The 24,876-nt window shown below is 48.3% G+C and overlaps 1 protein-coding gene across 7 annotated transcripts in view; it reads left to right on the top strand.

Moving 5' to 3' along the window:
- The first annotated feature begins 13,434 nt into the window (after positions 1-13,434).
- Positions 13,435-24,876, top strand: part of PRPSAP1 (phosphoribosyl pyrophosphate synthetase associated protein 1) — a 53,166-nt gene continuing 41,724 nt past the window's right edge. For 3 of the 7 annotated variants that reach the window (XM_066236632.1, XM_066236631.1, XM_066236630.1), the window contains exon 1: positions 13,435-14,063. In XM_066236632.1, the coding sequence (XP_066092729.1) occupies positions 13,894-14,063 (170 nt within the window). In that variant the 5' untranslated portion in view covers positions 13,435-13,893. The remainder of the gene's footprint in view (positions 14,064-24,876) is intronic. The other 4 variants (XM_066236637.1, XM_066236635.1, XM_066236634.1 and 1 more) reach the window with 2 other exon arrangements.

The raw sequence follows: 24,876 nt of genomic DNA, 5'->3' as shown, positions 1-24,876 counted from the left end.
GAAGTTGGGAAAGGTCACTCCCAGCACGCTTGGCTCTGCCTCTCCAGTATTTCACTCTCTCTTCAGGATAGTTTCTGGTGTCCTATAGAGAGAATCAGCCTAGAGATCCAAGTTGGTATTATTTTTAGAAATAAAGACATTCCATCTCAGCTTGCCGAGGCCTGTTCAGAGAAGGAACACAGAAAAATGACTTGATATTTTTCCAAAGCTCATGTTGTAGTTGTGCAAAGTGGATGCAAAACTCCTGACTCATTGCTTAAAATGTTCTTCTTTGTTGAAAGACTGACCTTGTCTTCCAAAGAACTCAGCTCTCAAGGATAGGGCTGTGCCATTCTGTACACAGCCCTCTGTCTGGTTCTGACTTCTCTCCGACAGCTCTCCACACCCGACTGGAATCTGTGCCACCTCTTGTCTTCTTTAAAACAGTACAGACCATATTTCCACAATTCATGCTGGACCTGCAGCCCAGTGAACAACAGGATTTTCTTATTTTTTACTTGAAAATTGAAATTGGGTTGAATATGGAAAAGTCAGGCAAAGCTGTTTTTGTCCTTGTAGGAAATGGCCCGCAGTCTGGAGTCCCAAGGGTCAGCCTGGTCTATAGAGAAACATTAAAAAAAACATTGGACCTGGTCAAATGAAGTCTCCCTTCAAACTTCAACAGGACATTCTTTACAAAATGAGCAAAGGCCTCTCTCTCTTTTTTAGATTTTATTTCTTGATCTTTGGAAATAGGGGAGAGAGAAAGAGAGAGAGAGAAAGAGAGGGAGAGTGAGAAAGAGAGGGGAGAAGTGGGAAGCATCTACTGATAGTAGTTGTTTCTTGTACGTGCCTCGACCAGGCAAGCCCAGGGCTTCAAACCGGCGACCTCAGCGCTCCAGGCTGACACTTTACCCACTGCGCCACCACAGGCCAGTCAGGCCTCTTTCTCTATACTTCAGACCCTATACTAGCTAACACTTTGGGGAGGAGATAAATAATTACCCAATAAAAGGGGCCAGTTGGGGACAGGCAAACTGTTCAAAAAGAAAGCCTCCAGCACACAGTGCTTTAAATAAGGCAGAAGCTCATCTCCTACCATGTGGATCAGAGCAGAAGAGGGCAGCCCAGGGCTGCAAGGGCATGTCTGCTTCCTGAGGTCAGCTAGTGATCTAGGTGGTAAGTTGACTGCCATCCTCAACATACGGCCTCCATATCTGGGTCCATAGGGATGCTCCAGCAGTTGTCAGTTCCCAGCAATGCTAAAGACCAAGGGAAAAGAGGCCTGGGTGTTGTACACTTCACTTCTATTCTCATTCTATTGGCCAAATGTGGTCACATGGCTATATACTAGCTGCAAGGGAGGCTTAGACATGAAGACATGACACTATCTGGGCTGGTTCTAACACTGAAAGGAAGAAGTCAGAATGGGCACAGGGTCAGAATTGGCAGTTTGTATAAAATATAAATTTGCCTGGCCTATGGTGGTGCAGTGAAAAAACATCAACTTGGAACACTAAGGTTGCTGGTTCAAAGCCCTGGGCTTGCCTGGTCAGGGCACATATGGGAGTTGATGCTTCCTGCTCCTCCCCCCTTCTCTCTCTCCTTCTCTCTCTCTCTCTCTCTCTCTCATTCTCTCTAAAATTAATAAATAAAAAATAAAATAATAAGAAATAATAAAAAATATCTACATATAAATTTTCAAGTGTAACCAGCATATAAAGACAGGATATTGCCAGGAGAGCCAATAACAAGGACCTTTGATATAGTCAGTCAGAGAAGGCTCTCGCCTGACCAGGTGGTGGTGCAATGGATAGAGCATTGGACTGGGACCTGGAAGACCCAGATTCGAGACTCCGAGGTCGCCAGCTTGAGCACGGGTTCATCTGGTTTGAGCAAAGCTCACCAACTTGAGCCCAAGGTCGCTGGTTTGAGGAAGGGGTTATTCAGTCTGCTGTAGCCCCACAGTCAAGGCACATATGAGAAAGCAATCAACGAACAACTGAAGTGCCACAACAAAAAATTATTGATTCTCATCTCTCTCCCTTCCTTTCTGTCTGTCCCTATCTATCCTTCTCTCTGACTCTCTCTCTGTCTCTGTCAAAAAAAAAAAAGAAAAAAAAAAGAAGGCTCTCTATGGATGAAGATAAATAGAATCTGAGTGAAGAGGAGGGGAAGAGCTTCCTGGCAGAAGGGACAGCACATGCAAAATCTCTGTGGTAGCAGGGGTCAAGGCTGGTAGGGCTGCAAGAAAGCCAGTCGGGATGGTGCCAAAGGGAAGAACAAGGAATGAAAGTGAAGACATAGGTAGGAGCCAGACCACAACACTGGTGTTAGGGGGATCTGTCTTTATTCTAAAAGTGATGGGGAGACATTGATGGATTTTTAGGGGAGTCACTGTCAGATCTGTTTATGTAAAGCCTACTTTGGCTTATGTGGAGAATGGATTATTAAGTATTTCCTGAAGATGTTGAACCATAATAATTGAAAGCATGGACTCAGATCCTCCTGGGGATTCGCATGTCAGGTAAGTAAAGGTGATAACTTCACTTATGATGATGATAAAAAGGAGGTCACTGTGGATGGAACCCGGTAGGGAGGACCTGGTGACCCTACTAAAACAACTGCAGGGTGTAGGGACTTGGAGAGGTTCCAGAGGTGTAGGGACTTGGAGAGGTTCCAGAGGTGTAAGGACTTGGAGAGGTTCCAGAGGTGTTTAGAAAGTAGAATAGACGAAACTTGTCTGTTGCCCCACTCTGGTCGCCTTCCTCTTTTTTTTTTAAATTTTCTGTGGTAGCCAGAATAATAGCCCTCCCAAAGATGTTGACATCCTAATCTCCAAAACCTGTGAATATGTCACCTTATACGGTGAACAGTACTTCATCAGTGTGATAAAGTAAAGGTCATTAAGACAGGAGCTGATGCTGGTTTATCCAGGTGTGTCCAATATAATCACAAAGGTTCTTATAAGAGGGAGGCAGGGCCCTGGCTGGTTGGCTCAGTGGTGGAGCGTCGGCCTGGCGTGCAGGAGTTCCGGGTTCGATTCCAGGCCAGGGCACACAGGAGAAGCGCCCATCTGCTTCTCCACCCCTCCCCCTCTCCTTCCTCTCTGTCTCTCTCTTCCCCTCCTTCAGCCGAGGCTCCATTGGAGCAAAGATGGCCGGGGCTCTGGGGATGGCTCCTTGGCCTCTGCCCCAGGCGCTAGAGTGGCTCTGGTCGCAACAGAGCGACGTCCCGGAGGGGCAGAGCATCGCCCCCTCGTGGGCAGAGTGTCGCCCCGGTGGGCGTGCCGGGTGGATCCCAGTTGGGCGCATGCGGAAGTCTGTCTGACTGTCTCTCCCCGTTTCCAGCTTCAGAAAAATACAAGAAAAAAAAAAAAAGAGGGAGGCAGGAGTGTCAGAGTGGGTAAAGATGTGACAATGGAAGTAAAGATTAGAGAAAAAGGAGAGATTTGAAGATGCTAAGTGGCTGGTTTTGAAGATGAACGAGTGGGACTATGAGCCAAGGAATGCAAGTGGCCTCTAGAAATTGGAAAAGGAAAGGAAATAGGTTCTTCCCCAGAGCCTCCCTAGTGAGTCTTGTATCTTGATTTTAGGACTTCTGACCTTCAGAATGGTAAGACTATAAATTTGTGTTAAGTTACTATATTTGTAGGCCCTGGCCGGTTTGCTCAGTGGTAGAGCATCGGCCTGGTGTGCTGGAGTCCCGTGTTCGATTCCCGGCCAGGGCACACAGGAGAAGTGCCCATCTGCTTCTCCACCCCTTCCCCTCTCCTTCCTCTCTGTCTCTCTCTTCCCCTCCCGCAGCCAAGGCTCCATTGGAGCAAAGTTTGCCCAGGTGCTGAGGATTGCTTTATGGCCTCTACCTCAGGCTCTAGAATGGCTGATTGTGGCAGAGCAATGCCCCAAGATGGGCAGAGCATCGCCCCCTGGTGGGCATGCCGGGTGGATCCCAGGCAGGTGCATGCGGGAGTCTGTCTGACTGCCTCCCCGTTTCCAACTTCGGAAAAATATATATATATATATATATAAAAAAAAAAGTTATGGCCCTGGCCGGTTGGCTCAGTGGTAGAGCGACGGCCTGGCGTGCGGGGCACCCGGGTTCGATTCCCGGCCAGGGCACACAGGAGAAGCACCCATTTGCTTCTCCACCCCCACCCCCTCCTTCCTCTCTGTCTCTCTCTTCCCCTCCCGCAGCCAAGGCTCCATTGGAGCAAAGATGGCCCGGGCGCTGGGGATGGCTCCTTGGCCTCTGCCCCAGGCGCTAGAGTGGCTCTGGTCTCGGCAGAGTGACGCCCCGGAGGGACAGAGCATCGCCCCCTGGTGGGCAGAGCGTTGCCCCTGGTGGGCGTGCCGGGTGGATCCCGGTCGGGCGCATGCAGGAGTCTGTCTGACTGTCTCTCCCCATTTCCAGCTTCAGAAAAAAAAAAAAAGTTACTATATTTGTGGTAAGTGTTTTTTGTTTTTATTTTTATTTATTTTTTATTTTTTTAAAAGATCTTATTTATTTGTTATAGAGAGGAGAGAGAGAGAGAGAGAGAGAGAAGGGGGGAGGAGCAGGAAGCATCAACTTCCATATGTGCCTTGACCAGGCAAGCCCAGGGTTTTGAACCGGCAACCTCAGTGTTTCCAGGTTGATGCTTTATCAACTGCGCGACCATAGGTCAGGCTGTTTTTTGTTTTTAAAAAATTTTTTAAAAAGGCCTGACCAGGCGGTGATACAGTGGATAGAGCATCGGACTGGGATGTGGCGGACCCAGGTTCCAGACCCCGAGGTCGCCAGCTTGAGCACAGGCTCCCCTGGTTTGAGCAAAGCTCACCAGCTTGGACCCAAGGTTGCTGGCTCCAGCAAGGGGTTACTCGGTCTGCTGAAGACCCGTGATCAAGGCACATATGAGAAAGCAATCAATGAACAACTAAGGTGTCGCAACGAAAAACTGATGATTGATGTTTCTCGTCTCTCTCCGTTCCTGTCTGTTTATCCCTATATATCCCTCTTTCTGACTCTCTCTCTCTCTGTCCATGTAAAAAAAAAAAAAATCTAAAAACAAATGTTTAAAAAAGATTTTATTTATTCATTTTAGAGAGAGGAAAGAGAGAGAGAGAGAGAGAAGGGGGAGGAACAGGAAGCATCAACTCCCATATGTGCCTTGACCAGGCAAGCCCAGGGTTTCAAACCAGCGACCTCAGCACTGCAGGTTGACACTTTATCCACTGCGCCACCACAGGCCAAGCCCATTTGTTACAGCAGCAATAGGAAACTAATATACCTTCTAATATATTGTGAACTTGTTTGTTTTTTAAGATTTTTATTGCCTGACCTGTGGTGGCGCAGTGGATGGTCAACAGACCTGGAACACTGAGGTTACTGGTTCAAAACCCCAGCTTGCCTGGTCAAAGCACATATGGGAGCTGAGGCTTCCTGGTCCTCCCCCTTCGCTCTCTCACTCTCTCTCTCTCTCTTTTTCCTCTCTCTAAAATGAATAAATAAAAAGTCTAAAAAAGCCCTGGTCAGTTGGGTCAATGACAGAATGTCAGCCCAGCGTGTGGATGTTCCGGGTTCAATTTTGGGCCAGGGCACACAGAAGAAGCAACCAACTGCTTCTCCAACCCTCCCCTTCTTGCTTCTCTCTCTCTCTCTCTCTCTCTCTCTCTCTCTCTCTCTCTCTGTCTTCTCCTCCCCTCCTGAGGAGAGAGCCAGCCTCCCTTCTTCCTTGAGAGGGGATTAACAAGAAGAATACAAGGGAAAGGAGCCAGCAGGGATAACTGAGTCAGCCATTTATAAATTAACTACATCCCATAGTTCTCTAAATGGTTGCTTAGAGCTGCTTGCAACACAAAGCAAGAAAAGCAGGATCTGTATGTAGCCATGGCCAGTGATCCCCCTTGCTGACCCCACCGAAACTCCCCCTCCTCTCTCCTTGAGTCCTGGGAAACCTTAAACAAAGGAATCACGTGCCCATTGCTTGGATACTGTAAAGGTCTATAACCTGTAAGAAAATCTAATTTGGGGAGCTTGTGCTTTGGTGCTACTAGCCCCACGTGATCTGCTGGCTACTAATAAAGTCTCCTTCCTTTATTAATTAAGTTTCTGGGTGTCTTACCCTTTGTTGGGGTCACTCCTGCCTCAGATTTCTGGTACATCGACTGAGAAGCGAGGAGGAACCGCATTTGGCAGACTTTGGGTACCCCACTAGGGAGCCCCCAAACCACCCTGTAGACGTGCCTGCTTAGCGTGCACCAGGGATTTCCCTGTTTGGACACCTCACAGGATGGAAGGGAAAACCCCATCTGCAAGTCCCAGCAAGAATCAGACAATGGAGGAACCAGAAAACAAGAGCATATCAGAGCCATGGTAAGGCATACTGGGCACAGGGTAGTTATGTAGGGTCCTGCCCCACTGGGCAGAAGGGAGGTCTGATCACCCTCCGGAGTAGTGACTGAGCACCCTCCACAGATTAGGAGTGGTGACTAGTCACCCTCTACAGGTGTGGGAAATGGGCCCCACAGGTTAGGAGTGGTGACTTGTCAGTCTCTGCAGGTTGTGGGAGGTTGTATGAAAGAGAGTGGGTGTGGAGTGAATGAGATGGACACCGGGAGAGGGTTCTGACTCTCCCACAGGGTCAAAACAAGTGTTGAGTCCTGAACTGCAGTTCTGTAGGGCACCTCATATGACTAAGAGGCAGAATTGCATGCTGATGGTTTATACCAGCCTGCCATAAACCAAGAGGGTCTGCTATCTCAACAAGGGGAGCAGCTGGTGATGGATGAAGCAAGTGGCATCCCTCCAAGTTTCTCCTACTTTATTCCCAACCCCTTCTTGTGGCATGACGGGTGTTTGTCTGGGAGGCATAGGAGGTTCATAGGGAAAACCTACTCCCCTGGCCAGGATGATCAAGAACTTTAAGAAAGAGTTCTCAGCCTGACCTGTGGTGGCACAGTAAATAAAGCGTCAACCTGGAAACGCTGAGGTTGCCGGTTCGAAACCCTGGGCTTGCCTGGTCAAGACACATATGGGAGTTGATGCTTCCTGCTCCTCCCCCCCCTTCTCTCTCTCTCTCTCCTCTCTATAATAAATAAATAAATAAATAAATAAATAAATAAGAAAGAGTTCTCAGAGTATTTCGAAGTTACTATGTCCCCAGGGAAATTGAGGAACTTGTGTAAACTAGAATGACCCACTTTTAGGGTGGGGTAGAAGGAAGCCTGGACAAATCCCTCATGCAGAAAGTGTGGCAGGTAGTTACTAGAGATCCAGGCCAACCTGACCAGTTTCCCTACATAGACACCTGGCTCATGCTGGTATTGCAACCTCTCCCCTGGCTTAGAGGTCAGGCTTCCACTGTGTTGGTAGCAAAGGCAAGGAAGCATTCCACCGAACCTGGAGAGCTACTGCCACCACCAATGCCAGAAACTTTAACCCCTAGTGAACCAGAAGAAGCAAAAATTTTGGATTCCCCACCTTATATACCTGCAAGGCTTTACCCTTCCATACCTGGCTCCCTGTCCACCCCAGAGACTGTGACTGATTCAGGCCCGTAATCACCAGATCTATCAAGTCCCAGCATAAGCTCGCCTGAGCCAGAGGTGCCTCCCACTGCCCTGCCAGACCAGGTCCAGGCTCTCCTTGCCTAGCTGGGAGGCTGCGCTCTAAGACAGTGCCCGGAGTGCAGATGCCTCTGAGAGAAGTGAGGAACACGGTGATGAATGAACGGGGGCTCATGGTAGAACAGTAGGTGCTGGTGTACCAACCTCCCACCACCACCGACCTCCTCAGTTAGAAGCACCACACTCCCTCTTATACAAAAAAGCCTCAGGCCTTAATAGATCTCATGTAATCCATATTCCAAACCCATAATCCTATGTGGGTGGATTGCCATCAATTGCTCCTCTCTCTGTTCAACATGGAGGAAAGACGCCGAATAATACAGACAGCAACTAAATGGCTAGAGGAAAATACCCCTGAGGAACACCCGAGTCCCCAGGAATATGTGAGGGTCCAGATGCCAGGAGAGGATCCTAAGTGGGACCTGAATGTAGAAGAAGGTCTGAGATGGCTCAGGAGATACACCCTGGATTCACCACAGCCAACTGAAGCCCCTGCAGAGATGCCCTTGTGGACAGCAGAAACACACCCCACCCCACCATGCCGGTGTCCAGCCCCGGGGGGGATCCAGGGGTCCCACAGGAAGAGACGGCGTCGGCGAAATCGAGTGAGAGAGCCGAATTCTTTTCTTTCTCTTTATTCTCTAGTTAGCATTTACTGCCAGGCATCTCTGCCAAATGCTAGAATAGCTTCTTTTTTATACACACACACTAAGTTACAATCACATGGTATTTTGTTTCACTATGGTTACATATTTCCAGATAACAGTTAATTCATATCTATAAGCTACAAATCAGGTGGTAAGTCATTCAAAGTACAGATATACAATAACTTGAATAGCAATAACAATATCAGTACAAACTTCTAAAAGATTAGTACTAATTAATAACTCAACTTTACTGTTGTTGTGAGTCAAGGGCACAGAGAGAGATTAGCAGACAAAATCATTAAGGACTAGCAAAGGACCACTGCTTGCTCAGGCAAATGGCCTTGAGTTCATGCAGTGTCCTAATTTTTCTCACAAGACTTCAAAGTCTTGCTTATTAAGAAATTGGCATAACATCAAGAGTAATTTTTGCTTAAAGATATATAGAGTGCACCTGCAAGATAGCTTAGTAGCAATATAATATCAGAAGGCATTAACTGCTATTGCTGCTGTGGATCCCACCACATTCCTCTCCTTATTCTTGGAAAATACAAAAATCTCATGAGAATGTTTTACTGAGAAAAACCCAGCAACTGCCTTCAGTCACAAAACAAGTCTCTTAACAAAACATTCTTTTTCTTAATTTTTTATTTTTTTTATTCATTTTAGAGAGGAGAGGGAGAGAGAGAGAGAGAGAGAGAGACGAGAGGAGGAGCTGGAAGCATCAACTCCCATATGTGCCTTGACCAGGCAAGCCCAGGGTTTCGAACCGGCAACCTCAGCATTTCCAGGTTGACGCTTTATCCACTGCGCCACCACAGGTCAGGCCAACAAAACATTCTTTACTTTCCGACTGCATTCCCATCCAAGGCCACGCAACGGGCCATTCCATAACACCTTACCTAAGATTCTATTGTCTAGTCAAATTTTATTTATTTACTATATTCACACACTAGTTAAGTTCTAACTATATTCTTCTTAGAGTGTTCCACCATCTGCAGGTCAGGTAAGCAAGAAGAAAGGAAAGTTTCTCTACTCTATCACATGAAAAGGCTAGGGAGGAAAGATGATGAATTAAGTGAAGGGTGAAAGGTGCTCTGTGCACAGCCACTGCCTCCTATCCATTTACAAGTCACAATCTATTCTTTCTAACATGATTAATAAGAAAAAATTCTCCTACAAACTTAACCCTTTATAAGGGATATCATAGCCAGCCTCTTATGTTTATGAGCCCAGTTCAAGGGGCTTACAGGCTTTTCTGTGGAACTCACACCCTCTGTCTCATTTCCAAAGAAATCACTACGAATCTACAGGGAAAGCACGGTCCTATTATCCCTGTGCCACAAATAATAGCACACACCCAGAAAAGGGGGGATATAAGGCCAGATTAATTCAAAAAGTCAAAGGGGGAAGTATCGTTATGCCTTTCCTTTGCGGTGACTTTGTCAACCCGCAGCCATTGGTCTTCACTGCGGTGACTTTGTCAACCAGCAGCCGTTGGTCTTCTCTGCTGTGACTTTGTCAATCAGCAGTTTTTGGTCTTCTTCTGCTGTGACCTTGTCAGCCAGCAGTTGTGGGTCTTCTCCTGCTGTGACCTTGTCAGCCAGCAGTTGTGGGTCTTCTCCTGCTGTGACCTTGTCAGCCAGCAGTTGTGGGTCTTCTCCTGCTGTGACCTTGTCAGCCAGCAGTTGTGGGTCTTCTCCTGCTGTGACCTTGTCAGCCAGCAGTCGTTGATCGGCTCCCGACACCACCAACCCTTGTAAGTTGACCCTAAGAAAGACAACATGCTCTGCTCCAGCCACAAAAATAAATAAATAAAAAAATAGAACTGTGGAGCCAGAAAATGGTGGGCCATTCTGTTTATTCAAGTCTCCTAACAGCAGACCAGCAGACGCTTCCCTTTCTCTCAGGGTTCCCAAACCTGGACTTACCTCTCCGGACTCCCAGGCCCCCACAAGCAAAACAGACTAGCCAGAAATACCCCTTCTTAGGTAAACAATAGCAAACAATCGCCTCTCCCCATGGAGGCAGGCAATCCATTGCCCTGAGGGCAAGCACCAGCAGCCTTTCACAGACCACACACAGTTGGAGCTGCACTGACCAATGCAAAATACAAGTGAACAAACCTAAATACACTTTGTGAACTTGTTTGCCCAACAGTAGGTGTTCAGTAGTAGATGGGTAAATGTAGCAAGGAAGAGGAAGGAAAATAAAGGATGATTCCTGGGATTGACTGGCTGGGAACCTCATGGTTATGTTCACTCACCGAGGGCATAGGCACAGACTAGGAAGTACAGTTTGGGGACAATTGAGAAAATGAAGAATCCCTCCCCAGTCCTAGGACAGTTGATAACTAGTGACTCAAATGGCTCCCTGCTTGTCCCAGTAGAGGCCAAGCTCTACGTCAATCAGGTGTCCCTGATTCGACTTCCCAGTCCAGTGGGACACTCCTGCTTATCAGCAGGGCTGGCAGCCTCTTCGAGACTACTCTTTTTTTTTTTTTTTTTTTGTATTTTTCTGAAGCTGGAAACGGGGAGAGACAGTCAGACAGACTCCCGCATGCGCCCGACCAGGATCCACCCGGCATGCCCACCAGGGGCGACGCTCTGCCCACCAGGGGGCGATGCTCTGCCCCTCCAGGGCATCGCTCTGCCGCGACCAGAGCCACTCTAGCACCTGGGGCAGAGGCCAAGGAGCCATCCCCAGCGCCTGGGCCATCTTTGCTCCAATGGAGCCTCGGCTGCGGGAGGGGAAGAGAGAGACAGAGAGGAAGGAGGGGGGGGTGGAGAAGCAAATGGGCGCTTCTCCTATGTGCTCTGGCCGGGAATCAAACCCGGGTCCCCCACATGCCAGGCCGACGCTCTACCGCTGAGCCAACCGACCAGGGCCTCGAGACTACTCTTGAGGCAGCTATGAGGATGCTACTAATCAGTGCTGACACTAACTGCCACCGGAGGAAAAGCACGAGATCGACACACAGAGTTAGTTGCAAGAATCACAAAGGCAATTTATTACTCACAAATCCTTTTGGTATGCCTGGGTACAGCTTAAGGGGCCCCTAAGCATGCTATCTCGGCTATCTTTGGTCAGAGCTCAGAGCAGCATGGAGACAGTCCATATCAACATTGGAGTCTGGGCAACTACCTCAGTAGGGGGCCCGGCTTTAGTACCTTTTCTGGCCAATGCCTTCTAACAGGTGTCAATCTACAGGATTATCACCTCAAACCTCCTTTTTGGGAGTTCCTGGCAGGGAACTCCTTTTATGTTAATCTACTGAAATGTTACATCAAACCACTTTTTAAGATGATCCGATTGGCTCAGTGGTAGAGCGTCGGCCTGGCGTGAGAAGTCCCAGGTTCGATTCCCAGCCAGGGCACACAGGAGAAGTGCCCATCTGCTTCTACACCCCTCCCCCTTCTTCCTTTCTGTCTCTCTCTTCCCCTCCCGCAGCCGCAGCCGAGGCTCCACTGGAGCAAAAATGGCCCGGGCGCTGGGGATGGCTCCTTGGCCTCTGCCCCAGGCGCTAGAGTGGCTCTGGTCACAACAGAGCGACGCCCTGGAGGGGCAGAGCATCACCCCCTGGTGGGCAGAGCGTCGCCCCCTGGTGGGCATGCTGGGTGGATCCCGGTCGGGCGCATGCGGGAGTCTGTCTGACTGTCTCTCCCCGTTTCCAGCTTCAGAAAAATACAGAAAAAAAAAAAAAAAAAAAGATCCTAGGGAAGCTTCTTATTTATGTTAACTTACAAAGTTATGACATCAAGCCACTTCTTATCACACACACACTAACTGGGCCCTGCTCGAAAGTCAGAGTCTGTTGATCATGTCTGCACACACTATATTAATCTATCTAGACGGCATAACTTTATTTAATTTCCTTAATTAATTTTAATATTATATCTTTTTTAAATTTATATTTTATTTATTTATTTTATTTATTCATTTTTTTAGAGAGGAGAGAGAGAGAGACAGAGAAGGAGAGAGAGGAGAGAGAGACAGAGAGAGAGAGAAGGGGGAAGGAGCTGGAAGCATCAACTCCCATATGTGCCTTGACCAGGCAAGCCCAGGGTTTCGAACCGGCGACTTCAGCATTTCCAGGTTGACGTTTTATCCACTGCGCCACCACAGGTCAGGCCTAATATTATATCTTAATTACTTTTATATATCTTCCCTTTTTTTTTTTTTTTTTTTTTTTACAGAGACAGAGTGAGAGAGAGAGGGATAGATAGGGACGGACAGACAGGAACGGAGAGAGATGAGAAGCATCAATCATCAGTTTTTTGTTGCAACACCTTAGTTGTTCATTGATTGCTTTCTCATACGTGCCTTGACTGCAGGCCTTAAGCAGACCGAGTAACCCCATGCTCGAGCCAGCAACCCTGGATCCAGGCTGGCGAGCTTTGCTCAAACCAGATGAGCTGGCACTCAAGCTGGCAACCTCGGGGTCTCGAATCTGGGTCCTCCACATCCCAGTCTGACGCTCAATCCACTAGTTTTTCGTCGCAACACCTTAGTTGTTCATTGATAGCTTTCTCATATGTGCCTTGACCCTGGGGCTACAGCACCTTGTCCAAGCTGGTGAGTCTTACTCAAGCCAGATGAGCCAACGCTCAAGCTGGCGACCTCGGGGTCTCGGGGCCTCGAACTTGGGTCCTCGGCATTCCAGTCCTGCGCTCTATCCACTGAGCCACCGCCTGGTCAGACCTAATAAACAGTCTTGTCCCTAAGAGGCTTAGATCCTAGTTGGAAAGACATGTTTACAAAAGTAAATAAAAATACAAGCAACTACAAATGGTGCGGTCTAGAGGGCGCGGTGGGGATGGGACGGAGAAGGGCTTACCGGGATGGAGGTAATCTAGAAAAACTTGGAAGAGCAAATGCTTTGTGAGTAGGTCTTTGAGGAACAGAGCATGTGGAAGTGGAAGGGGAGGAAGATAAAAGCAAAGCAAAGCCTGTCAGGAGCGCCTTTCACGCATTCAGAAAACCTTGCCTTACATTGCAGCTACATACAGATTCTGGGGAATAACGATCAGGTTTAGCAGGACCCCAACTATGGGGAATTTCATTATCTTATGTAATTAGTATGAGATAACCCCACCTGGCGCTTTTAAACTCACTCCCAGCAGAACGCATGCGCCTCGCAGGGGTAGCGCTGTGTTATCATAGAGGCTCAGAGCTAGCTCGTCAGCTTCCTCGGAGGCAGGCATTTTGGCTCCTGGCAGAAAAGTTTGAAAGGGCTGAGACGACTACCAAGTCAGGATGTACAGCCCTAGAACGTGAGAGCAAAAGAACTCTTGTGGGACAAAATCAAACGGCGGAGCCAATTCTTGATGTTTCCCTAGGAAGAACAGACTTTTAGATTGTCCACCGCCTTGCCCTCATCTGAGATGGCGGCTGTGCAGCCGCTCTAGCTGGCGCCTCTCGGATCTCCCGGATCCCCAGAGAGGGCGGCGGCCTCGCCACTGGCTTTCAGGAGGGTGCGGTGCGTGTCTCGGCGAAGGCTCGCTCCGCGGAAGCTCGCTGTGGCTTTTGGTACGAGGAAGGTGAGGTTCTCGGACCACTTCGCTCCTGTGCCGGATCCCCCGGGCCTCGCGGCTGCCTCAGTCAAAACCACTCCCAGATGCAACCCCTAGCGGTCCGGCTGTAACCGCGCCTCGGGCCGGACGATGCCCAAGAAACTGTTGCTGCTGCCTCCGCTCTCCGTGTCCTCGGCTTTCCGCGTCCCACGAGTCACCCCCGCTGCACGCCAGGCCATGAACGCCGCCCGCACCGGCTACCGAGTTTTCTCGGCCAACTCCACGGCCGCCTGCACAGAGCTGGCCAAACGCATCACCGAGTAAGGGTGGGGGCGGGGGCTGGTGATGACCCCGGGTACCCCTGCGCGGAGGCTGTCCTTGCTCCTCTTCCTCAGCACGCCCTCCACCAGGCCGAGGGATGATTTGTCCCCATCACCCTGCGCCCATGAGCGGGGGTTGCAGAATCCTGCCGTCTGGGGGCTGGACAAACCCTTGGAGGTGACCGAAGGCGTCCTGCCCTCCCCCCGAATTCTGCTGACTTTTCCTGGTTTAACACTCCCCTTTATCCTCACCCTAGTTGGTTGGACCGCTCACCCTCCTTTCGTCACCTCTCTTTACCTCATTCCCGCTTCCCTAGGCGGTGAGAAGGATTCCAGAACCTCCGGAGGGAGCACCTTGCAGAGAGGAGTTCTGAGTTGGTTCCCTTTCCCACAGTTGAAGTTGACCTAGAAATCTGGTCATCGCCATTCCCAGGCCTCCTCAACGAGACAGGGGCCAGGATGTAGTTATAACACGCGGGACCTGCCGGGGCAGGTGCAGGAGTGGGGTGGCAGGTGGACGTTTCCCTGGGCACAGGTCCAGCAGGAGAGCCAAGGTGGAGGGAAGGGCGGCGAGAACAAGGCGACACAGCCAGCAGAATTGTCTGAGCTGGTGATGGAAATGATGCGGTTCACCGTATTTTGCAAGTCAACTTTAGGTTGGATCAGTCATTTGAAGTAAAGGCCTTTGCCTTTCCGTGTTTTTTGTTTTTTGTGGGGTTTTTTTGAGAGAGGATGGGGTAGAAATGAAAAGCATCAACTTGTAGTTGCGTGACTTCAGTTGTTTATTGATTGCTTTCTCATGTGTCTTGGCGTGTGTGTGTGTGTGTGTCTGCGCGCGCGCGCGCGCGCGCGCGTGCGCGCTCCAGTTCAGCCAATGACCTCTGGCCCAAGCCAATGACTTTGGGCTTCAAGCCAGTGACCTTTGGGCTCAAGCCAGCCACCATGGGGTCATGTCTATGATCCTATGCTCAAGCTGGTAACCTGGAGCTCAAGCTGGTGTGCCTGCTCTCAAACCTGCGACCTTGGGATTTGGAACCTGGGTCCTCAGCATCGTAGGTCCATGCTTTATCCAATGTGCCACCCCTAGATGAAAATGTAGAAGGGGAAACTTTAGTCCTATTTCCTCAGCAATGTTTATTTTCTTTTCAGTTAGAATTTTAAGTGAGAACGAGTATAAAAAACAATCTACTATCTGGTTTCTATTTCTAATCCTCGATTATTTATCTTTGTTTATTGAGGCCAGCTAAAATACTAACTTGAAATATAAAGCTCGTGCTTGTTTGTTTGGGCCAGGTATACCACATTGACCTTGCTGAGACAGAGCAGGAAGGGGGAGGGCACATTTAAAATGGGATTGGTTTTGCTTTTTGTTTTGACACTAGGTTCTTCCCTGCCCTGGTCCAGAAAGGTTTTAAGTTACTGGGACTAATAAGTATTTGTGATTAATTCTCTTATTTGTTTCATATGTTGAATACCTCAGTAAGATTTTATTTGAAAAAAGGGTTTTATCACTAAGCAAAGTTTGAGGATCAAGTTAGATTGACCCCTGAGGGTATGATATATATATATATTATATATATATATATAAAATATATATATATATAATATATATATATATTTTTTTTTTTTTACAGAGGCAGAGATAGACAGGGACAGAGAGAGATGAGAAGCATCAATCATCAGTTTCTCGTTGCGCCTTGCGACTTCTTAGTTGTTCATTGATTGCTTTCTCACACGTGCCCTGACCGCGGGCCTTCAGCAGACCGAGTAACCCCCTGCTGGAGCCAGCGACCTTGGGTCCAAGCTGGCGAGCTCTTTGCTCAAGCCAGATGAGCCCGCGCGCGACCTCTGGGGTCTCGAACCTGGGTACTTCCGCATCCCAGTCCGACGCTGTATCCACTGCGCCACCGCCTGGTCAGGCTAAAATATATATATTTTTTATTTATTCATTTTAGAGAGGAGAGAGAGAGGGAGAGAGAGAGACAGAGAGAGAAGAGAGAGACAGGGGGGAGGAGCTGGAAGTACCAACTCCCATATGTGCCTTGACCAGGGAAGCCCAGAGTTTCGAACCGGCGACCTCAGCATTTCCAGGTCGATGCTTTATCCACTGCTCCACCACAGGTCAGGCTGATATATATTTTTTAATGTTTATTTTATTGACTTTAGAGAGATAGTCTGTTCCTGCATGTGCCATGCCTAGGGATGGAACCGGGAACCTCTGCACTTTGGGACAATGCTTTAACCCAGTGGTCCCCAACCTCCGGGCCGCGGACCGGTACCAGTCTGTGGGCCATTTGGTACCGGACACAGAGAAAGAATGAATAACTTACATTATTTCCGTTTTATTTATATTTAAGTCTGAACGATGTTTTGTTTTTAAAAAATGACCAGATTCCCTCTGTTACATCCGTCTAAGACTCACTCTTGATGCTTGTCTCGGTCATGTCATAGATTTATCCATCCCACCTTAACGGCTGGTCCGTGAAAATATTTTCTGACATTAAACCAGTCCGTGGCCCAAAAAAGGTTGGGGACCACTGCTTTAACCAACTGAGCTATCCAGCCAGGGCTAGGATTATGATAATTTATTTGCATGATTCCTTTCAGATCTAAATGTCAAGCAGGGATTTTCAAGCTTTTATTGATGATGCACTTTAATTAATAAAAAGGTAAGGTGCATTACATTCCCAGGATATATGTAAATTATGTATGTGTTATAATGACCCCCTGTAAAGCCAGTAGCCACGGCCACCATCACAGCCGCCTGGCCCATGCAGGTTCACATTTGATTCGGATAGACGGTAATGAAACAATAGAGCCAAGAACTGGTGGACCATTAGCTTTAATCCTAGCTTGTACCCGGTAGGCAAGTAAAAACATACACTGGGCTCCAAAACCCACTCATTCAGTGCTCACAAAGCGACTGACTTAATTCGAGTTTCCTAGAATCAAAGGTTTCTAGCTCACCAGACTTATTCACCTCTGTTCCCCATCTCCTTCTCTCTGCACAAACTCTGCACAAACTGGCTTCTCCTTCAGCACTCTACCATCTTGGCTACTTCTCCTCTCCTCCACATGGCCTTTCTCTGCTCTCCTCTCTAATGCTAATCTCAGGAACCAAGAGAGAGAGAGCAAGCTCCCGACCTGCCCCACTTTATAGTATAGAAATCAAACCTTTAATCCAACATACAAACAGGGAAGTCTCTGATACAAAGGCACTTATCTGAGGCATAATGGGATTCCTCATGAGAGTGCACCACCCACATCATGCAATCAGTCAAGGATGTGGGGAAAAGCTTAGTCTTAAAACTAAGCCTTAGGCCATAAGGACCCTTCTGCTTACAGCCTGCCCCCCACACTCAATGCAAACTATAAGCGAGCAAACATATATCATATTTATGTAAGAATGAGATGGCACTCGAACACCAGGTGTGCAGGCTTTATTAGAGGAGAAAGACCTGCTGGGGCACTCACTCCAGGAAAAGTGCACCCAAACAGATTCTGAGGCAAAGTTTTTATAGGGTAAAGGGAGAGCTTTGAGCAAGTGTGTGTTGCGTCAGCAGTTCTGGTATGCTCCCTTCTGTAGTTTTACAATACCGGCTTCTTGGAACGCTTCTCCTCAGGGTGGCTGACCAGCTTCCTAGAACTTTTCTGTTTCAGGGATGATAGTCCAGTAAGGGTGGGGTCAGATAGCCAAGCAGAATAGCAAAAGGGCAGTTTGGAAGTTTTGGTAAATTCATGTATCCATCATTTCTCAACTCTGTGGTATGATAAAAGAAAAAGAGGTGAGGGGAAGAAATGAAAAAAAGAAAAATAAGGAGATATGAGGTCCAGGAAGGAGGTTTGTCTCAGATCAGCCATCTTCTGGAGCTACTTCCTGCTGTTATCCCTAGTGGGCCTCCTTCGTGGACCTCTCCCCGGGGCAGTTGGAGTAGGGGTTGCAAAAGCATTTGATTGTAGGCAGTCCTGGAGATTACTCTCTTCCGGGCCTGTAGGAATTTGATAAAGAAAGGGGCAAGTATTTGGAGATCAGGAATGCAGAGAAAAGGAGGGCTGTATAGCGGGGGTGAAAGTTCTTCCATGGTAAAGTTAGAGATATTTTTTCCTGGCAGCCCTGGAGAGAGCAGTTAGCTTGAGCTAAAAGAAATGTTTCATGTCCGTTTGTAGGCTCTTCTTGGGCCAAGAAGACCCAGCGGTCTTGTCCCCTTACTATGTGAAGGATAAAAAGATTAAGAAGCATTAAGAGGTGAATGCTATTCGTTCTCCTAGTTCTTCAGGGATACGGGAGAGCTTTAGGGTTAGGGGACCTGTAGGGGTTGAAAGATAGGATTTAGGAGGTTTGCTGATATAGGGTTTCAGATTTTTCTGTTTCACAGGTTTCAGGGTTGGTGTATAGGTTAGGTCGATTTTTCCAATTTTCTGATTGGCGAAGGTCTGCATGCGGTTCTGTAAGAAACTAGTGAACAAATGTAAAAGGCACGGTTTTAAAGTTAGAAAAATAAATAGGAGAGTGAGTGGATTAATGAAAGGCAATAGTGAAGACACCCAGTTTGTGTGAAACCACTGATTCCATGTTTACAAATTCGCTGGGCTTCAGAGAGAGAGAGAGAGTAGGAATAAGACAGGGAAGTGGCCAGTCCCCCTGCCCCTAGACCTACTTCTTTAGAGATTCCTAAAGCAATAAGAAGAAAGATTACCTGTACAGCTCGTTTGGTCCTTAGATTGACGGGTAGTGTACTAGGAACTGGAAGAGGCTCATGGGTTGGGATTAGGTTGATATTTGGGGTGAGATAGATTAGGGTACAGGTTTCTGTCCAATTAGTAGGGAGATACACATACTTGTGGTCCCACACGAGTAGAAAGCTCCTGATTGGTTGAGGCAGGTTGAGAAGTGAATAGAGAATGGAAGGACAAGGGGTCGGTTTTGTTTCTCTGTTTCTGAGCTCCAAATGGTCAGGGTAGAGGAAAGAGGCCGTCCCAATAAGTGGGGAGAGTAGAGGATTGTTAGCTAGGGTGACTGATTAAACATTCTTTTTTTTTTTTTTTTTTTTGTATTTTTCTGAAGCTGGAAACAGGGAGAGACAGTCAGACAGACTCCCGCACACGCCCAACCGGGATCCACCCGGCACGCCCACCAGGGGCGAAGTTCTGTCCACCAGGGGGCGATGCTCTGCCCCTCCAGGGCATCGCTCTGCCACAACCAGAGCCACTCCAGCGCCTGGGGCAGAGGCCAAGGAGCCATCCCCAGCGCCTGGGCCATCCTTGCTCCAATGGAGCCTTGGCTGCGGGAGGGGAAGAGAGAGACAGAGAGGAAGGGGGGGGGGTGGAGAAGCAAATGGGCGCTTCTCCTATGTGCCCTGGCCGGGAATCGAACCCGGGTCCCCCGCACGCCAGGCCGACGCTCTACCGCTGAGCCAACCGGCCAGGGCTGATTAAACATTCTTTGAAAACCAGTTTTCTGACTGTACAAATTCTTTTTTCTTGGTACAAATCTCCTACCACCTGCACAAACTTTCTACAACTTACTTAAACCTTCAGCTTTCTTATCCAGAAATAACTGGCCTTCATAACAACTTGCTTTTCCTTTTTCTTTCAAAAGTATTTCCATTCCTTGTACCTTCTATTATCAAAACCATACAATTCCTTTCTAGTCAGAACTCTTGATTTAAAAATCTTTAACCTTTAGTGACAATTAAGTTGACTTTCTTTTTATCCTAGTTTTCCTTTTCCCAAAGCCTGATTAAAAGAGTCCTTAATTTTATCATATATTCACCATACATAGACCAATCAGCTTCAGGTTTGTGGTTGGAGTAAGGCATGCCGTTTTTCTATTTTAGCAGCAGTGGAAGTTGTCAGGATCACGGTGTGTGGACCTGTCCATGTGAAAGTCAGTCCTTCGGTGATGTAATGCTGGAAGTGCCTCTTGGACAGTCTTTGATTAGTTTGTTGAGTAACCTGTAAATCCTGCAAGTACTCAGGGAAAGGATGGTTACATTTCTACACTTTGCAGTTAAAGTCCTAGTGACCACTGCTTCTAGCTGGAATTAGCAGCAGGTCCCAGCCTATAATAGGCATGGGGCGTCGAGATAAGAGGAACAAAGGAGATACTATACATTAAATAAAGCAACAAAATCAAACTGTCAATACCCACAGTAGAGATTTCTGAGGGATAAATAAAACTTAAATATTTAAGTGAGGCATAGTAGATGGCCCTTGTGTTTACAAGAAATGAGATTAGTGTATCTGCTATTTGGAAGAAATACCTTAGGCTCGTGAACAATGTCCTTGGGCCTTCAGTGGCAATTCCCAGCATGCTGGGCAAGGTCAGGTCACAGGTAGCTGGAGCAGGGCTAGAAGAGACTGAACCTTCCCTCCATGGAGCAAGGGGGCAGCTTACCTTCTCATGTCCCTCTTTCCACAGCAGAGGTGTGTCACTTGATGGGGCCAGGAAGCTTGGCAGGCTTCAGTTCAATGACCTTTTTTCCCACTCTTGAAGTAGGGCCCTGATGGAATTCTATGAAGCCCTTTAAGGTGCTGGAGCCAAAAGCTGGTGTTTCCTCACTTCTTTTGGGCCTTATTTGCCTTTTCTGTTACTTCCTTGGTCATTATAGACCTTAAAAGCCATGCTCAGAAGATCTCACAGGGGCTTGACTAAGAGAGCAAAATTGGGAATCCAGTGTTTAAAGAAGCCCATTAGACTGAAGAAAGAAAAGATTTGATTTGCAGTGGTAGGTGGTTGGAGACTGTGGAGGGTCTGAGTTAGATCTAGGGTGAGACTTCAGGTGGTGGGGGTTAAGGTGATGCCCAGATAGACTACGGACTAAGAGTGAAATTGAGCCTTGGCGGAGAAGACAGCGATATCCTCCATAGTGAGGAAGTTAAGAAGGATGGTGGTGTGTCTCCTTGAGGCAGGCAGGGAGGTGCTGCAGAGGAGTAGGTTATTTACATATTGTAAGAAAGTACTAGTTTTGAGATTGCATGCTGCTAAATCCTGAGCTAGTGCCTGCCCAAACAGGTGTGGGCTGTTTCTGATCCCCTGGGGTAAGATAGTCCACGTAAGTTGCTGGGCTGCATTAGTGTCAGGTCAGTTTAAATAAAGGTAAACAGAAAGTAAGAGTCAGGAATGGTAAAGAAGGCATTCTTGAGGTCTAGGATTGTGAATGAGTGGTGTTTGAGAAAATGTGTGACAGTAACTTGTAGAGATTAGGGATTACTGGGTGGAGGGGAATTACTGCCTCATTGATTAGGTGTAAGGTTTGTACAAAGCGATAAGCCCCTGAAGGTTTTCGGACAGGAAGCGTGGGGGTATTGCAGGGAGAGTCCGTGGGGATGTGTAAGCCTGGTTTAAGTGGTGGGTAATTTTATTGGTTTAAGGCCTTAGAAATAGACACAGTTACACATTAAACAAAGACTTTACATAAAAGTTATGAATTAAGGAATTTAAATGAGCGTGCTTTACTTGTTCCAATTCAAATTATACTAGAGATATTTTCTAACAGAGACAAAACGGATTACTTAGAAAGCTTAATAGACAATTCTGTTTTTTAAATTTTTCGAGGCCTTGGCCGGTTGGCTCAGTGGTAGAGCGTCGGCCTGGCGTGCAGAAGTCCCGGGTTCGATTCCCGGCCAGGGCACACAGGAAAAGCGCCCATCTGCTTCTCCACCCCTCCCCCTCTCCTTCCTCTCTGTCTCTCTTCCCCTCCCACAGCCAAGGCTCCACTGGAGCAAAGGTGGCCCGGGCGCTGGGGATGGCTCCTTGGCCTCTGCCCCAGGCACTAGAGTGGCTCTGGTCTCAACAGAGTGACGCCCCATATGGGCAGAGCATTGCCCCCTGGTGGGCATGTCTGGTGGATCCCGGTCGGGTACATGTGGGAATCTGTCTGACTGCCTCCCCGTTTCCAGCTTCGGAAAAATACAAAAAAAAAAAAAGTTTTTTGAGATGGCAGGGAGTTGCCAGCAAAGGGGAGGAAGAGAGAAAGCAGATGAATGGACAGTGTGAGCAGCTGGGTGGAAAAGAAGGAGGGTCAGAATCTGCAGGAGGAGGAGGAGGAAGTTAAAGTATTGGTGTGGCACCACATGGTCAGGAGTAAAAAGATTTAGGGCTTTGAGAAGAGGAGAGGGCGAGAAGGAAAGAGGCACAGTCACAGTTTGTAAGGAAGGAGGAGGGGTTGGAGAGGAGACAGACAGAACTGCAGTTTGTAAGGAGGGAAGAGAGGTCAGAGATGAGACAGGCACCACAGCCAGAGCCACAGCTTCTAAGGAGTGGGGAGGGGACGAAGAACACAGTGGAGAAGGGAGAGGGCCCCCGGCCAGCAGGGGAGGAGAAAGAGACTGGTGAATGAGAAACCAGGATTTAGTGAAGGGAGGGGGCTTTCTGGAGGGAAGAGACTCCAGTGAAAAGATTTGGTGAGGGACCAGAGAGGGGTCCCGAGAGAGGGGTGTCCTCAGGGGTCAGGCAGGAGGGAGAGAGTTGGGAATCCGCGGAGAAGGAAAGATTAGGAGCGGAGATTTTTTTTTCTGTTTTTTTTCTTTTGTATTTTTCTGAAGCTGGAAACGGGGAGAGACAGTCAGACTCCCGCATGCGCCCAACCTGCGCCCAACCGGGATCCACCTGGCACGCCCACCAGGGGGCATCGCTCTGTTGCGACCAGAGCCACTCTAGCGCCTGGGGCAGAGACCAAGGAGCTATCCCCAGCGCCCAGGCCATCTTTGCTCCAATGGAGCCGCCGGCTGCGAGAGGGGAAGAGAGAGACAGAGAGGAAGAAGAGGGGGAGGGGTGGAGAAGCAGATGGGCGCTTCTCCTGTGTGCCCTGGCCGGGAATCGAGCCCGGGACTTCTGCACGCCAGGCCGACGCTCTACCACCGAGCCAACTGGCCAGGGCCAGGAGCGGAGGTTTTAGGTAAGGTTTCTTTGGCCAAAAACGGCCTATGTGGAGAACAGAAGGCACAGAAATTAAGGACAGGAGAGAAGGGAGAAGAAAGCCTGCATGTAAGGAATTTCTGATGCCCTCCCCGTCCGGTGGCAGAAATTGTCAAGATCTCTTAGGATGTTGTAATCGAATGTCCCGTTTTCAGGCCAATGGGAGTCATTGTCTAATTTGTACTGAGGCCACGCTGTTACAGAAGAAAATGAGTTGTTTGTTTTTTCTTTTTTTTTTTTATTTTTTTTTTATTTTATTTATTCATTTTTAGAGAGGAGAGACAGAGAGAGACAGAGAGGGAGAGAGAGGAGAGACAGAGAGAAAGAGAGAGAGAGAGAAGGGGGGAGGAGCTGGAGGCATCAACTCCCATATGTGCCTTGACCAGGCAAGCCCAGGGTTTCGAACTGGCGACCTCAGCATTTCCAGGTCGACGCTTTATCCACTGCGCCACCACAGGTCAGGCTGTTTGTTTTTTCAATGACTGCATTATTTTTTTTATTTTGGTAGTATTGTTTTTGTTTGTTTTGTGGCAGAGACAGAGTCAGAGAGAGGGACAGATAGGGACAGACAGGAAGGGAGAGAGATGAGAAGCATCAATTCTTCATTGCGGTTCCTTAGTTGTCCATTGATTGATTTCTCATATGTGCCTTGACCGGGGGACTACAGCAGACAGAGTGATCCCTTGCTCGAACCAAGCGACCTTGGGCTCAAGCTGGTGGGCTTTTGCTCAAACCCGATGAGCCCGCGCTCAAGCTGGCGGCCTCGGGGTCTTGAACCTGGGTCCTCCACGTCCCAGTCCGACGCTCTATCCACTGTGCCACTGCCTGGTCAGGCGAAAATGATTTTTTTTTTTGGCTTAAGGATAGAGAGCCCTAACTTAGTGAGGTTTTTTATGAGACATCCTAGAAAGGTCTGGTCGGAAGGCTTAGACTCTGAAGAGCCCATAGTGGAGACAGGTGAGCAAGAGGGGGCGTCCCCGCCTTTGTCACTGTCCCAAAAGGAGAGAATCTCCGTGTGGGGGAGTCGTCCCTGATAGAGGTTGTCACCACCTGTCAGGGAGCTCCGAGGATGAGAAGTCCTAGAGAGTGGAGAGGTTTGGCTAGGCGCCTAGTCTTCCGTGCAGTCCACTGAGACTGAAAGTCAAACCCCTGAAAACGTGAGGCGTGTCAGAGAAAACCGTCCGACCAGAAAGGGGTGTTTTTAGAGAGAAATTTAGACGCCAACTGGGGAAGGGGAAGGGAGAAACTCCTTACCTTTCTGGTCCAGCAGGGGTTCAGGACAGGGTTAGACTGCCGGCCAATCAACCTACAATTACACGTCCAAACAGAATCAGGGAGTAAGCCCAGGACGAGCTGCTGCTGCCCATTGCTTCCCTGGTTGTAAGTTTGGACGGCAAAGAGGGATCGTCCAGGCAGTTAGTACCCTGTCCCAGGTTTCGGCACCAGATGTAAGAATGAGACGGCACTCGAACACCAGGTGTGCAGGCTTTATTAGAGGAGAAAGACCTGCTGGGGCACTCACTCTTCCAGGAGAAGTGCACCCAAACAGATTCTGAGGCAAAGTTTTTATAGGGTTAAGGGAGAGCTTTGAGCAAGTGTGTGTTGCGTCAGCAGTTCTGGTATGCTCCCTTCTGTAGTTTTACGATACCGGCTTCTTGGAACGCTTCTCCTCAGGGTGGCTGACCAGCTTCCTAGAACTTTTCTGTTTCAGGGGTGATAGTCCAGTAAGGGTGGGGTCAGATAGCCAAGCAGAACAGCAAAAGAGCAGTTTGGAAGTTTTGGTTAATTCATGTATCCATCAATTTACAAACTTATTTGACCAACACCCCCCATCTTTCATCCACCTTCCACACTTTTTTTGTGTGTGTTATAGACCGACAAAGAGAGGGACAG

The sequence above is a fragment of the Saccopteryx bilineata genome, chromosome 6 (assembly GCF_036850765.1).
Source record: "Saccopteryx bilineata isolate mSacBil1 chromosome 6, mSacBil1_pri_phased_curated, whole genome shotgun sequence".
NCBI lineage: Eukaryota > Metazoa > Chordata > Mammalia > Chiroptera > Emballonuridae > Saccopteryx > Saccopteryx bilineata.
This window is presented reverse-complemented; position numbering and strand designations above follow the sequence as displayed.